Source organism: Aythya fuligula, chromosome 3 (assembly GCF_009819795.1).
Source record: "Aythya fuligula isolate bAytFul2 chromosome 3, bAytFul2.pri, whole genome shotgun sequence".
NCBI lineage: Eukaryota > Metazoa > Chordata > Aves > Anseriformes > Anatidae > Aythya > Aythya fuligula.
The window spans coordinates 70,390,736-70,406,971 of NC_045561.1; the positions used below are offsets into that span (position 1 = coordinate 70,390,736).

The 16,236-nt window shown below is 43.7% G+C and overlaps 1 protein-coding gene across 1 annotated transcript; it reads right to left on the reverse strand.

The window, feature by feature from the left end:
* Window positions 1-275: 275 nt before the first annotated feature.
* SNX3 (sorting nexin 3) lies at window positions 276-16,236 on the reverse strand. Its single transcript, XM_032184768.1, has 4 exons — window positions 16,048-16,236; window positions 6,729-6,824; window positions 5,917-6,041; window positions 276-3,054 (listed from the first exon to the last, which is right to left on the reverse strand). Exons 1-4 carry the CDS (start codon window positions 16,207-16,209, stop codon window positions 2,949-2,951), a joined length of 489 nt encoding a protein of 162 aa, XP_032040659.1. The 5' UTR covers window positions 16,210-16,236; the 3' UTR covers window positions 276-2,948.

Genomic DNA, 16,236 nt, shown 5'->3' on the forward strand with positions numbered 1-16,236 from the left:
AGGGAATAACTTAGCTACAGGTGATCCTGCCTTGGGGCAAAAGGATCTGATGTCCTACAAAGTTGTTTTCTGTATTTCATACACATTTACTGCAAGCTTTCTAACGTTTCCTTCTCAAGGAGCTGACACAGAGCTTTTTCTGGGACATAATTCCAAACAGATTCGATGTCTAACCTAGCATACGTCTTCTGTTTCGTTATTTAGCATTGAGTTATTTAGATCCAGTACCTGTGAGTTGTGCATCTCACGATGGTTGATGAGAACAAAAACACTGCTTCAATTAAAAAGATTCTGAAGTTTTATTGAGGTGTCCAGTTGTATTTCAAACCACAGAAAGGGGTGAGCAACTCCCCGGGCTCAGGAAGAAAAATAAAACATATTGTTCGTAAGGCAGTGAGTGAGCAAAGAGTAAAGTGTGGAAGTGTACAGTGGAAGTGTACAGTGTGTATCAGTGGCTCATTGTTGGTATCACAGACCAGAAGCACGTGCACAAAACTCCTGCTTTAGAGGTCCAAGTTTTCACCCCCTCTCTCTTCCACTTGCTCAGTCCGACAGGTCTCACGTTGCGTTCTTTCCAAATCAGCAGGACCATTAGGAGTCAGGTGAGATAAAGCACGGACTACAGGACTTTGAAACACCTTCCATGCAAACCAGCCCCGAGTGCTTGAGAATGTGTTTCCCAGAGCGTGTGGAGAATTTGATCTTAAAAAGAAACCAACACTTGATGAGGGGTTCTTACTGCATTGGTAACTTACTGCTCTTTAACTGTTTTCTGCTCTGCACTCAAGAGAACTGGACAGGGCAGAAAACCGGTTGTGGCTTCCCACCCTCGTGATAATTCAGTTTATGAGCTTTAACTCGGTTGCACATCAGGCAGGGCAATGGGTGCGCACCCCTACCTCATCTTAGTAGGACCCAGCCCGTCTTTTAGGGATATGACAAGACACTTTGATTTCAGAAACAAGCTTCTCACATAAAGTATTTGAGAAAAGAAAAAGAACACTGCTATGTATCTAAACCTAAATCAATAAAACTTCACATACATTTAGTCCTTCTTGTCCCTCTTCCAAGAGTAATTCAGCTTTTAAGTGGGATTCAACGAGCACAGGGAGTTTTAGAATTGATTATTTTGTATTACCAAAAACTTCTTGAAAAGCCTTTGCCCCCCTCAGAGTTAACAAAGACCGTGTTGAATCTATCCCACAGCCCTACCCATGGAAGCAGGGACCAAGACTTCCACAGCCCACCTGCAACCCAGAGCTGTGCCACCGGCGTCCGCTGTATTTCCTTCCCAAAAGTCCAAAAATAAGAAGACTGCACTTGGTTGTGAGCACCCAGATCACCTCTGCCGATAAACTGAGAAACGAATTCTTGTTTTATTACAGCCACAAGATAGAACGCTCCATTGATACCACACATAATCCAGTCGGCCCACCAGTGTTTGTCAGTTCACACTTTCACATCCAGAGTTCCATACAAATGACATAGGGGAAGTTTAAAATGAGATTAACGCTCTTATTTAAAGGAAACGAGTAACTTTGCAAGTTGGTAGCATGTTGTCTACACAGTGATAGGAAGGAATATATATATATAAGAGGACAAAGCAGTAGCAGAGCCAAGCCTAAGCCAACATGCAGTGAAGTTGCTGAGAACATGCACTGTTAGGAAGAGCACAGCACACTGGATCAGATTGCTGTTAGTGTTTCTCAACTGGTAGCTCCCTCATCAAATTTTGGATCACTGAAAAAAGCTTCTCTAGCCACACAAACATCTAGGGAGAAGGAATACTTCAGCAACACTGCTTGTGAACATGAGTTCAGGAGTCCTCAGCCTGCACTGGACCTGTGGCCATACAAGCACAGTGCTACAGCCTCCCCTTAATGTCCAGGGAAGTCATCTGTGATTACAGTTTATAGCAGGCTTGCATGACTTCATATCCCCAATGACATTTATACTACTTTAATGTTCAGCTAGAGGACTTCAAATTTATTACAGAACATTGGCAGCATTCCTTTCTCCATAAGATGATATAATTCTCATATAATTGAAGCTAGATTGAGGCTTCTCATACCAAGTAGAGGGCTACCCTTCTCCCAACTTACTGAAGCCACATAGCTGTTGACTGCCAACCACATACGGGGTTGCAGCTCTGAGTCCACAACACCAGAGCAACCTTTAATATCTTTATATGTTGAATAACACTGTCAGTGAGTGCCAGCATCAAACAGCATTTAGTGACGGCTGTTAGTGGCAAAACTACGTTGCAGAAGAGCAGCACAGCACTGCTGAAACACCAGTTGACTTAGTTTAGGCGAGTCCCTGCTCCTCAGAAATCATTAGATACCCCACACTTAAGGTCAGGAGTGACAAACATGTGAAGTGCATTTTCACTTTTATTTCAAAACTTTAGACAAGTTATTTTAGTATATAAATTTGATTTTTTGTTTCCTTACAGAATATAAAGATAATTCCCTCATTGCTTCGGTATAAAGTGTTTTACAAGCTTGAAGACAATTGCATAAGTGTCTCCCACACAGGGTATCAGAAAGAAAGCAGTCTCTACAGAAGTTCAGACAGACGACTACCTCAGAAAGCATAGCAGTTTAGTCATATACAAGTGACCACGTGACACTACAACTGTGCAAGTTCAAGTAAGGCCAAGTCAGTAAACATTGTTAAATCATTGCAAATAAGAGTGGAAAGGTCTGAGAGATGCTGCAAGGGGTGGATGGTCTCATAGTATAATACTCTTAAATCAAGGGTTCAGAGGGATTTAGCTAAAATACAAGTGAATTCTTTAATGCTATAAAGTATATGCAAAGACCAAGCAGTGCACGGATGTTAGTGGAGACTTCGTGTCTGGTTATCCTCTGCATGCTAAGACAAACTATAACCTTTTAAAACCAAGCATAAGAACCACTAATGTTTGGAAGGATTCTTTCAAGAGCTCAAGTATGTCTTATTTTGGATGGTGTGTAGTTTTTGTCTATTACTTCATCTTGTAAGAACATGTGCAGACAGCGCTCATTCTGTGCCAGTGGATGGCCCGCAACCCTAGAGGGGGAGACAAAAAAAAAAAAAATAAAAAATTGTTAGTGTTAACAAATTGAGTCTGCTTGCAGCTTGCCAGCGGAGCAAGGTTTTTATACCAATAACCTATGGGTCAGCACATATGCAGCGATGCACTTCCAGTTTACTGTTGGTGACTAGAATGATGTCTGGCAGAAAGACTCTACGTTCTCCCCTGTGTTAAATCCATCCATAAGAACTCTGAATCGTTTCTGATCACAAAGATGCATGTTATGTCATCTGCAATTGAGGGGGCTATCAAAGCTATCGTCCTAGCATTAGGAAATCTAGAATTAAGCCAGGGCAATTTTATTGGTCATGATGCCTTTGACACAGAACACCTCTCTAAAGGCAGCTTAACCCACCAATTCTCAGTCTAGTTCAGTTTTGTTAGCCCAAGCAGAGTGAAGGAGTTATTCCACCAGGGGGTGTGAAGGTCTTGTGAAGGCCCTGACATGATTTAAAAGTGACTTTACCATGGTGTTACTATTCCCAACATGCACAAGCAGCATTGATGATCAACTGAAGGGTACTAGATATGACTATTCTGTTAATAGATGATGCCTTTAAATATGAAACATGGGGGAAAGCAAGCTTGTCTGCTCCAGAAGAGAACAGCACCTCTACCACAGATTTATTTTTGTTCCAGACAGGCTTCACTGAGCCACTATCTTTTATCAGTAAAGGAGCTTAAACTGAATTAGATGTTCCCAAGCTCGGAAGAAAACCACAAGGTTTAGCATTTAACCCCTTAAGATACCTCATAGCCCTCTGTGTATACAAGAATTGAAGAGAACCAGAATCCCAAGAAGCTGATCACTTATGGATATGAAAACCCAGAAGTGATCTGTAAAGAGCTGCATCAGTTCAGTCAATACAGGCCTCTCCCTTTAAAGGGAGAAAGTCCCCCAACATACCACCACCCCTTTCCTCCCCAGGACGGCCTTTATCAACCTTATGACTTCTAAACCTGCCAGAACACATCTGCTCTAAGGGGAAGCATAGGAGTAAGTGTAACACAGAGCCAACTCCAGGGGCTGAGTATCAGTACTTTCAAGCACTCTTGTGCATCTCCTCCGTATCTCCGTCTATGAGTGCTTACCTCACCCTAGGAGGATCAACTTGTCACCACTTGTCACTGAGGGCATCCTTTAACGAGGAAGCAGAGCTCTCCTACTCAGCCCTGACAAAGATTTCAACTGCAGTCATAAAGCCTATCAACCTTGATAGGTTCAAGTAAATGAGCAGCGGTCTAAAAACATTGGTTCACAAGACAGCCTGGAGTAGGTAGTTTAAACTTCTTACTCCCACTCCACTCGCTTGCCTTGAAGTACAAGACAGACAGGACAAGAAGAGGCAGCAGCAGATTTCCTTTCCCTGTTCGGAAAGCTTGCAAATTGGTGGCTGAATTGCTCCACTAGATCTGATCTCAGAGTACTTGGTATAAGCTTTAAAACTACATGGTTAAAACTTGAATTGGTAATATTTGCTCAGGTAGCCCATGCCATTAGAATAAACTGATGAGCTTGAACAGCTGAGATCTGCCTGAAGAGTCCTGGTTCAGATGCACTCAGGTCTGCCACTACATCAATAACTACATTAACAGCCTGCTTCTGTCTTTCAGAGGAGACAAAGTTGACCAAGAAGTTTCACACTGCCACAAGATCAGTGTATTACTTGCTCTAAGACTCAAGCTGATACCAGCAAATTCATCACTTCATTTCCATTAGCAGTACTGAGATGTTTTTCAGATGCTCCTGTTGCTGAGAGTTTCACTATTAGCTGCTTTGGAATGTAAACATCCTTCCTCCCGCACATATTGCTGGACTCAGTGCCAACAAGTACATTTCCTGCAAACTGTACAGTCCCAAGCCTGCATGGATATAGAGTTGTATTTTACAGTAATGACTGTCTTAGTCATACAGCCTTCAAAACACACTGCATCTTACTACAAAAGCATATCTGCATTAATGTGTTGTAGAACTTGATGCACTGGGAATTCATTCCACCTGACTAACCATCACTGGCTGTAACCAACTATATATGATGGAGTTCTGGCTCATCCTCTGTCCCCATTAAACAGCATTCTTATTGAACAAGATTAAAATGCAAGTGGAACTGATGAGTTTCAATCTCTTCTCATGGGAAAAGTCCAGAATTCAGTTGGTGCGAACAGTGTTGGCTCTGGAGGCTAGAGGAACTAGGTAGTGACAGCATTGCTTCCGACCTGCTGTTTGGATCCACTTTGTGGGATGAAAATAGCTGCTTGGGGCACTTATTTAGAGAGTAGTTAGTAGTGTCAGGTGGCAGAGCAAGAAACAAATCTTTGTTACTATTATGTCTGCTCACCCTCTGCAAGTCAATGACAAAGCCCGAAGTGTCTGTGACAAACTACACACATGCATACCTCAAGTAGTGTTTCTACATCTTCGGAACGATTCTTATGATGATTACAGAAAATGTGCATCATTATACAACCTGATAATACCTCGCATCTGCAATCAAAGTAAACTGCTGCACGCCCATTGTAAGCTTCATTGTTCACCCAGTGGAGGATACCTTTTCAGAAGTGAGAAGTAGAACTATTTTGAATGCTATAATTTTAGTAGTAATTTGCATAAATTAGCTACAACACTAACATTCATTTCAGCGGTTCAGGTAAGCATTAAGATATCCAAACCAAACACGGGATGAGCAATGTTAAGTGTGTCCTATTGTGGGATTATGTTAAAGTTCCATTGTTCTGAACCTAGTGCAGCTACCATAGCTGGAGGCTTGGCAGCTCTAATTCCATTTTACAGAGCTCTGTTCTGGGTTTGTCTCCACATAACTAGACCCAATACTTACTTGTTTATGAATTGCTCAAGAGCCTGTTTCCTTTCCTCTATAAAGGAATCATCAAATATGCCATCATCTCCTCGGAAGGGGAGCTGGCGAAGAAGAGCTTTTCCTGGTAGAGGTGGTACCACAACCTGAAACATTTAGAAAAGCATCCTTAAGTGCAGCCTGAAAGCAAGCTTATACAATTCCTGTGGCATATCTTCCTCTTAGGGGATCCAACTCATCATTCAGATCCCTAGTGAAGTAAGAAACCATGAACAGGTAAGAACAGTATCTGCCCATAGTGGTAAACTGAATTCATAGGCTTAGGTTGGAAGGGATCTTCTCTGGGCAACCTGTTCTAGCGCCTCACCACCCTCTAAGCGAACAATTTCTTAACATCTAATCTAAATCTCCCCTCTTTTAGTTTAAAACCATTCCCCCTTGTCCTGTCATTGTCCATCCAAGCAGAAGTTGCTCTCCAACTTTTTCATAAGCCCTCTTTAAGTACTGAAAAGCTGCAATGAGGTCCCCCTGGAGCCTCTTCTTCAGGCTGAACATCCTCAGCTCTCAGCCTTTCTTCATAGAAGAGGTTCTCCAACCAGGTGCTCTGGAATTCAAGTTGTTCAACTCTGAATTAACTCAAAACCATTAAACAGACTCTAGCACTGTATATTTAAGGCTTGCTGAAAGGCTGACACTATTTTAACTCCAAAGTTTTTCAACTGCAACATCTGCTTGGTATGATACATATGCTTTATAACATACAGATAACATTTCAGTATCAGTACTGCTTGCATGTCTATACAAAGACTTCATCTACCTTTCAGTTTACCCACCTTGCTTTCTCTTTCTAGTTCATTCCTTAGCCATTCAAAGTCGCTGTACCTTCTTCTGACTGTAGATTCTTTCAATTTGAAGATAGGGAGATTTGTCTGGAATCAAAACATAACCAACTGATTAGATGAGAAAACTTGGATAGTTTCTCAGAGCAAGAAACAAGACACTATGTTACAAGTTAACCCCACTTCAGCCACAACACAACAGAATTGAGAATCGCTTGATGCAGGAATACTGATAAAGCCCTGTGTAAGTAAGCTGGGTCTCAAACTGCTTAACTGTGAGCCTTCCATCTGCACAGCATTCTGGTAACTTGCACGTCATGAGTAGACATGGAGAGAGCCCTCCTCTGATGATATTCCGGGAAAGGAAAGCTCCAAGACTTCAACAACATTTATATTTCAGATAGTGACGGCAAACTGGCTAGAGTGTTACAAAAAATGTTTATGTAGTTGCTGTGACCTAGTAAGGGCAAGAACTGGGGTCCATAAGTGCCATATATAACCAGCAGTAACAGAGTAAAGCTTACTGTCTTGTTCATATTCACTAACTTTGTCTCATACTCTTTGAAAGGAGACTTTCTAGGAGCATCCTGACATTCACATTGGACTACGGTTACACGAAGTTCTTCTGTTGGCAGAAGCACAGTAGTTATTCTCAGCTAGAATTTTTTTTTGAAGTTACGAGCCATCCCACTCAGCTTCTGGACCCAGTTTGAGTGAATATCCCAGAATTATATCATTTGTAGGCTGCTGTGCTTAAGCTATCAAGTGACAGTTTTGGCTGCTCAAGATGGGTTCGATTGCCAAGTCACTTCCCTGCACTAGCAGGCCTGTGACTATGGGCCATTGTATTCCTGCCTGTCAATAACACGCTTTTGGCTGTCACAGTTCAAAAACACTTGCAAGGTTAGCCGGGTACTTGCACATCGTACTAGTTAGCCCACGGTTTACAGGGGAAGCATAAAACTATTTTGTCACGAGACCTCATATATTGCTAAATGTTTAAAAGTATTTGGGTTCTCCTTGCCACGTAAACACTGCTCATTGTACGAGTGACTCATAATAAAATTGCACTTAGGACTATTATGTCAGAAGTAAGGCTTTATAAACACTCATCTTGAGGATAAGCATACTCTACTCAAGAGTGAATAGGGCTAGGTCTCCAGGAGTGCATGAAGGAGATTCCCAGAAGTGAAGCAGTGGATTATTTTTCTCCAATTTCAGCTGTTGGCTTTTTCACCAAAAGTTCAGCCTTCCGTATTGCAACATCAACTCTTTGTCAGCGTCTCAGACAAAGTCCTTCACAATATTTAACACGCAGGCTCTCACCTGCGGGAAATATTCCCTTCTCCTCTCGAGTTACGTACAAGAGGGATTACAACTGACTAAAAGCAGATAAAGAGCACCAGTTCCCAGGTCTTCGGGAACTCTTTTCATGCTTCTGGGCATGAGGTCCACAAAGTTAATCTCTAAACAACCTAGCAGGCTTACAGGTACAATGTGAGGGTAGAAGTGCCAATTGAGCTCATTTTACCTTCTGCATTCCCTTTTGAACTTTTGACATCCTAGCCCAGCAAGGAGAAAAGGATGCTTAAGGGACTTGTTTTCCCTCTAAGGTTAAAAAAAAAAAAAAAAAAAAGCTTCTCCAGTTTTGATCATTTGTCCTTTGGTCTGGATACGAGTTCAGAAGTTATCTGTTGGGATCGATTTCTTAACCCCATGTTTCTTAAAGCTCAAATTGCAGCAGCTCTCCTTCCTCTAGAAGTTAGTACTGATCCAGCAGCGTCCTTCAGGTATGCAGCTCTTAGTGGAGTTGTTTTATATTGCTTAGCAGGATTACCTGTTTACATTTTAAGTACCTATTTTTAACGCAGGATACAGCCACACCTGAAATTACTGTATGTTCCTCGTCCACTGCAAGGTAATTACCCTGCTTGAGAAGACTTTCTTTGGTGAGGAAGGGTTTCTGCATGCCCTACCTCTATTTACCACACAGATTTCCAACAAGCAAGCCAGACAGCTGCTGAAGCATGCTGAATTTTGTCGAAGACAACACTGAGATGCCAACAGAAACTCTCAATTCCTCCTGTACTGTCAGCAGCAGGACCACGCAGCACCTTCACAGCTCTGGGTTGAGTTATTCTTGTTTAGTCACTGAGGAGCCAGTGGCTATTCTGAACACGGTGTTAGCTCTGGGATTGCCTGCTGGAACAGAGATGCCCACGAGGCACAAAACTTCAGGCGAGTTTCATTTTTTACACACCTTCCCTCACGCTCACTCAGCATTATCCTCAATTTTCTGGCCTGCTGATCTGCAAGCCCGTCATGAAGCTCACGATCCTGCTTGGCACAGCCCCGGATCAGAGTTCATTCAGCATAATCACTGTAGCAATTATGACTTCCACAGCGTAATAATTAATCTCCTTTTCATCAAAAACATTGTTGACGACTTCCTAGTCTGAAGTCACGCCTCTTAGCTTGAATGCAAATCCTAAATCGGAAAGGACTGTGCGTTACCTGAGGTGTTAAGACAGGCAGGTCACTGGTCAGGACTAACCAAGATGACTTTAACTTACCTAGTTAAAGAACCAAAGATGACACCCAAACCCCTAACTCACTCCTGCGTTTACCCACTCGGATGCCAAGCAAGTTTCTAGAATCAAGTCATTTGGCTAGCATTTAAACCAGTAGCAGGAAGCAGTAGCTGCCTCCAAAGAGATTTTAGGGCAAAACCTACATTTGTGTTATTGTAACATTCAAACTACAAGTCTAACTCCAAAGCTCAGGAGGTTCCCAATTCGCCTCGGAAACAAATGAGGGTTCAAGACAGCAGCTTGGATGACCACAGATCACCCCAACAACTCCCAGAACTCCCCAGCTGCAGCCATCCAGGTCAGGTGGAGGCAAATTTGCTTAATTTCTTCATCTGCCAATGCAACGCTAAGCAGCAGCACCACATTGCCTGTGTCTCCCACTTTTAAGAGACTGAGAATAAAGCTGCGCTGTTGCCATAGCACCTACTTTGATGTTGTCTTTTCAAGTAGGTTGTGGTAGCCTTGATACAACTCTATTTCCATTAAAATAGAGTGAAAGAAAGCACTCAGCTCACTTCTGATAGGAGTTTGCGGCCTTGACTCTCAGAAGCTAGATTCAAGCTTCTTACCACCTCTCTATACGAGCTGCAATCTTTGTCGAGGGACTGCACCCTTTGCTTACATTTACAGCCTGCCAGTGGGAGCTCCGGGGCCCTACAGCAAGTAGCATTCAGCGGGGAGAAAAAGATATTATGGTTTTCCTCATGCAAGAGCCTGCTGTCCTCTGGTACAGCAAAACAAGTCACCAGCAGCCCACTGTTATTGCAGACACCTTGCCCGTGGTTCGTTTCCTTCCAGACTTGGAATAAGCAGCTACCTCCTCACTTCCTAGAATTATATAAGGCAAAAACAAAAGCAAGCGTGCTCCAGGCTTCAATCAGTACAAGTTTAGGTTTCTGCTGTGTACTTCAAAGGGAATATATAAGATTTTTAACATGTTTGCTAAAAATCAGTCATTTGATCGAAGTTGATTTCTACAACCTTCCTTTATTTCCACTTGGTGTCCAGGTCTACTGTAGGTACCCTGAATGCAGAAAAAAAGACACTGAAAGAAACCTGACCATATTTATAAGCTCAGATTTTTTTTAAAAAATGCTGACTTAAGCTACATCAAGCTCTGCAGAGCTTCTCACTCCACAGCACTGAGACACAGACCTAGGATGGCTTCCAGTCTGAAGGCTAAAACAGTAAAATCCTAAACGTAATGCAACCAGGTAATTGCAAGAAGTAATTGCAAAGCAGGTTCTGGACAACTGAACTACAGTGTGCCCCAGTCAAAAGGCTCAAGGCAGGAAGGATAAGCCCTGAGATTAGATGAGAAAAACAGGTTGCTTAGTGATTTCTTATTCTGGAGGTTGCATGCTCAGAAGCCAAGGCCAAAAACAGCAGCCCACTTTAAAACAAACTAATTCAGGGAAAGGCTTTTACACCAGCCAGCCAGAATTAGCAAATCCAGGTAGTTATTTCAGGGTTTGCAAGCCTCCTCTGAAATATCAAGCATTCCTTTTATTCCTTTTGACTGTCCCTTTACTTTTACACAATTGCCAAGTAAACTGCCCTATGCTCGGGTTTGGCCTACTGTAAGGCCAAGTGATTTATTTCTCAGTGAGAGGGACTGAATATTCAGTTGTTTTAGCACCATTAGCTCACAACTATCAATTATGGCCAAACGGAAAGGAAAAAAGCACAGTGAATTGGTGCTCTTGATGGTTTTTATTAGAGAAGTTTAAGTGCTTTGTGAGCTACAGACTGTCTAGTATGATTATGTAAATGTAGAGATACAAGAAACAGATAATAGACCTCCTCCCATACTAGTTACCAGGAGATTTTTTTGGCTACTTAAGTAATACTCACATTTTCTTGGCTCCAAAAGTAATACTCACATCCTTAAGTGTCCACCTAGCAGCTACAGAAAAGCTCCTGCTCAGTAATTTATCACCCTTAGGGGGTGCTGCAATTTAGGCCCATACAAAGAGTCCCTGAAACTTTATTTGCAGATACAGAAGTGGCTGAAAACCACAACATCCAGCTTCATTTTCCCTGAATTTCGGAGCAAAGCCGCTATGCATTTACGGTTCTACTTTCAAGACAGGTCATGAAGCCAACAAGCTGCTGCTATGAGCATCAGATCCTCCCACAACAGGAGTTGTGAGCTGGGTTCTCAAGAAAAAGTCACTGGAATAACGTGCTCATGGGGCTGTCCTTAGTTTGTGATATTTGTTTTTATAAGAAATATTGCCTGGATTTCCAACAAATAATGTCAAGACCAGAAGATTAGGGCTTCTCCATCCTTCTCTCATCAGAAAGTTGCAGCAGCAACTTCAGACCGAGTGCTGTAGCTTCACGTGGCGTTGGGATTAGGTACTTGCTGAAAACAGCCTTCAGCAGAACAACAGGCACTGCAGTACCAAGTGGAAAAAAAAAAAAAAAAACTTTCAGGAAAGTACTTTCTCTACAGTTCAAAGCTCATAAGTCTGCTCCGTATTATTTATTTCGCCAGATGAAAAACAGGAGACCCCTGACTGCTCTAAAGTTCAAGCTGACACTTTTTTGGCAAGCCGGCTAAAAATAAAGATGTATCAAAAAAAAGCCCTCTGGCATCACATGCCTACCTGGATCACAGCCATTTGTCCCACAAAGATTAGCCATTGTGGTGCTTGATTTGGGCTGTTCAGCACTGCACCAGAGTGCACTCTTAATACATGACAATCAAGGCCTGCATTGTACGGGCAGAAAGAAAAAGGAGCCCGAGTCACCAGTTAAACTAATATACTAATAAGAAGTGCTATTCACAGGCTTGGTTATTTTACTTACACAGTAACAGACATCAACACCAAGCTGGTTCAGTACCTTCGGACTAGGTTCCTGAGTCTGGTTTAAACAAAAAAAATCTGTACAGGAAAATCAGCCACTCAGAGCTAATAGATGGAATAGAGTTGTGCATCTACTTTCCCTGCTTTAGAAGTTTGTTTCATCCAGTAGGTGCCAGTTCTTGCTCTCCCTAGTTAGCATCCTGGGAATCTGCAAGCCTGTCGGATATCGTTCTGAACTATTGCTCAAGGGAGCAGTTAACGTTTGCACAGATGCAGCACCTGCAGAACAGAAAGTCACCTGAACCGCTGCATCTTTGCTCTTTGAAGAGGACTCTGAACAGCCACAAGCATCCAGAGTAGTGCACTAAGAGAATAATTAGCTGCAGTCAGAACAGCCTTGCGGTGTGATGCAAGATTGATGCAAGATCTGCAGCATTACAGAGGATTCCTGCTGATGGTGCATCCCTGAGTCAGGGTTTAGTCATTACTCCGCCACAAGCTCCACAGACTGCAAAACTCAACAACGCTGAAGTGAACTATGTGCACCAGCAGGGGAGTCTCCTCCTGGCTTTAGAAGTTTACAGCTTTAACCCCTGCTGAAGACAAGGGCAGAAAGTTTGCTGCTGCTCCAGGACAAAGCATGTCAGAGACACACTCACCAGCCCAAGAGCACCGTGCGTAAGACAAGTGCTTTCTGAGCCAGTTATACTCGAAGCTCATTAAGCATCTTGCTCTGGATTGATTTGATCACAGAGCTGCTATCAGTATGCTGAAATGCAAATGCTGTATGGAGCAGCTAGGTCCTGAAAAAAAGAGGAGAACAGGCTTTTAAAAGTAGCTGAAGTTTAGCAGGACTTTGATTGACTTCCCCAATCCTTTGAGCCCGATACTATTCTTAACGCTGCGTGCGCTGCACAGCCTGCGCTCACTTCCTTCCCCACATCTGGCCTCCAGAGCCACGTACCCCGCAGGTCCCCAAAAGCCTTTCTGCAGAGCCGACCACTGCCTCACAGAGCATGGGTTCCACCCAAAAAACGCACTGCACGTCTGGAAGCACAACAGCAAGGCGTTAGGTTTCGACACAAGGCAAGCCACTGAACTGTGTAACCCCACCAAGCTGAGGTGTGCCCTTGATGCTGAGTGTAAGCACACTGATTAGAGGCGATTCAATAGCAGTGATCAGAATTGAGGAATCAAAAGGTTTTTTAATTTGACCTCGCTTTAAGTGATGGAATTCAGCTATTTGGATTAGTAGCTCTTATAGATGCTTTATTTTAGTGCTGTCAGCTTGAGCATTAGTGACTTCTCTACAAGTTCTCACCAATCATAAATGGATAAATTTAACAAATGGAGAAAGCCCCTAGGTAATCTCTCTGATTTGCCAACACTCACCAGTGTGCTCATCTCCTGTGGCACTGCTTTTACAGTGGGTGTATGGTTCTGTGGTGTCACCAACTGCTGGCTTCTAAAGCTTAAGCCTTGCCTCCTTAAAGGATTTAGCAACTGAAGCTCCTGCACAGAGCCCTGTTGACCCACTTACCAGGAATATCATCACTCTTAACTGAGGTACAGGTCTGGTAATATCTGCAGGTGTGCTCTAAGATGGCAATGTAAGCTGCTGTTTGTTCTACTTTTGTTTCCTGGCATTCAGAAGGAAGGACTAGACTACAGTCCGTAACTGTTAGTTCACATTTTTCTTTTAGAGATAAGGGCAGGGAACTTCTTTGCTATGTTACTTCAGCAGACAATCTGCTTTTATCAGTTTTAACTATTGCACAAGCACCACATTGCGACCATCTAGGTGCCTTTAGATGACTCCTTCATTGAGTTTTGTTTGTCTAGAAGACACACTTTGAGCTTTGTGCCCTAACTGCATCGTTCTCCTCTTCAGCACACCCTAAGCCTTCACACAAAAGATACCTTCAAATGGTGCAAGCTCACTGCTTGCCATGGAGAACATTACCTACTCAGATTCACTATTTTAGCACCACACTTCAACAACAGGATGGTGTTTTCCATCATTTACCAATCCCAAACAAGACGTTTGCTTCTTACTGTCAAGCTGAAGCTGTGCCCAGCAGCTTTTGCTGGAGGTTTTCAATAGCTACGCAAAAAAAATCTTTAAACTTAAAAACAAATAATGAAAGAATCTGGCAAGTGACTGCCTGCGAAGTAAGCTGCCCCACTGGAGCCACTGCATAGGCATTTATTGGCAGCACACATGGGGGAGTTGTCAAAGTATAATACATTTACAATATAGCATGTGTCCTTGTGCAGGCTGGTGAAAAAAAAAACTTTCCTCAGTACTGAAGTACAGCTGACCTGCTTTTGCCGTAGCATGCAGCTCAGCAGCCTACTCGAGACATTTAGGCTCCCCATTAGGCTCTCTTCAAGCCTGAGGTTGAAGAGCAGAATGACCCAAGAACTCGAGCACAAGGTTGCTCCCCTCGTTGCCTTCCAAGCAGCAGGTATGCTTCAGCTGCAGCCCTGGCAGAAAGCTTTTGGGCCATGTCGCAGTGTTTTACACAAGTACCTTTAGCAAGACATTAGTTATCACACATCAGTTCGAGAGTTCTCTTGCAAGCTCAGCCTTCCTAAGAGAAGTTAAACTTTGAGATGTGGACAAAGCAATAAAGATGGAATGACTTTTGAACCAACTTCAGAAGCACCACGACACTGGTGCAAGCCTAATTGCTTCAATGCAAACTCAAATCTGTGTCTTCTGTGACAGCATTTCTGTCTCTACGTGATCTCCAGGCACGACACAAGGCTGCCCAATGGCTTTTACCTGAATTTGTCAGGAGTTGAATCATCCATTCCTGCACTGCCTGACGTTTTAGCGTTGATCTAAACCCAAGCCTTCCAGATACGGCACAGGTAAGTCAATCCATCTGGTCAGATTTGTTCTGCTGCCATTACCAGCATAACTGGGGAAGCTGGGAACACCAGCAGCTATTTTCTGTGACCACAACTAGCTGTGAAACCACAGAGATTAGTTGGTGGCTCCTGTCTTGTCACGCTTGAACAAGTAAATTGTGCTACAAGACCTGCCTTTTAGAAGAGGCAACGCTAGAGTAACTTCAGTTCAAGCTCTTCTCCCATGCTGACATTTGCCCTTTAGCCATATGGCCTGTGTTCTGCTGAGAAGCAAATAATTGACGCCAATTCAGACAGCAAACATCATTCGTGGTGTGCAGTACCTGCTCTGTAGCCTGTTCCAGCATACAGAAGCAAAACCCACTGCTACAATTCGCGATACCTGCGAGCACACAGATCGTGGAGGCACCGTGCACACAGCGGTGCACAACTGCAGAGAGAGCCATGGTGTGCGACAGGAGGTAATGCTGCACGCAGGGCAGGCAGAGGAAGCAATGTTTATACAGCAAGCTGATTAGGAAGAAACACAGAGGAAGGTCACGGTATCATTAACGTGTTTGTTAAGGTCACTTCTAGATCTTCACCAGAACAGCAGTCCAGGATTTTCTACCCCAAACTGGTCAGTCTGAGCCCACTTGCAGTCCAGTCCAGAAATCTGGTTTTGTTTTCATTTCCCCTGAAGGACGTCAGTTGGAATTACTTTTTTTTTTTTTTTTTTTTTTTTTAATCCCAGCAAGCTCCACTTCATCCTCAAGGACATACCAGCGCTGTGGCCCTTATTTTCCACCACCTTTCTGGGCTCCCGCAGCCGCAAACACCCAGACGCGTGGAAGCCAAAGGCACCAGGGATTCAGGACACGAAAACCAAGCAAAGAGCTACACCCTGCTCGCTGCTAAGCGAACAGCGAGGGTCCCAATAACAGCAGCTTATTCACCTAACACCATTTGGCTAGCTCTACCCTTAGTTTTGTGCTTTTTAACCCAGCCCAGCCCCAGCTGAGGGCTCCCACACGGACCCCCCCCCCCCCTCACCTTGACGCGGATCTCGTAGGTGGTGAAGCGGCCGCGGCCCACCCCCACGGTCTGCGGGTTGCCCACGTCGATCTCCAGGAAGTTGCTGGGCGGCCCGTAGGCGTCGTTCAGGTTCTGCGGCTTGCTGATCAGCCGACGGGTGTCCGCGATCGTCTCGGCCATGGCCGCCCCCCCGGCCCCCCTTTTCTT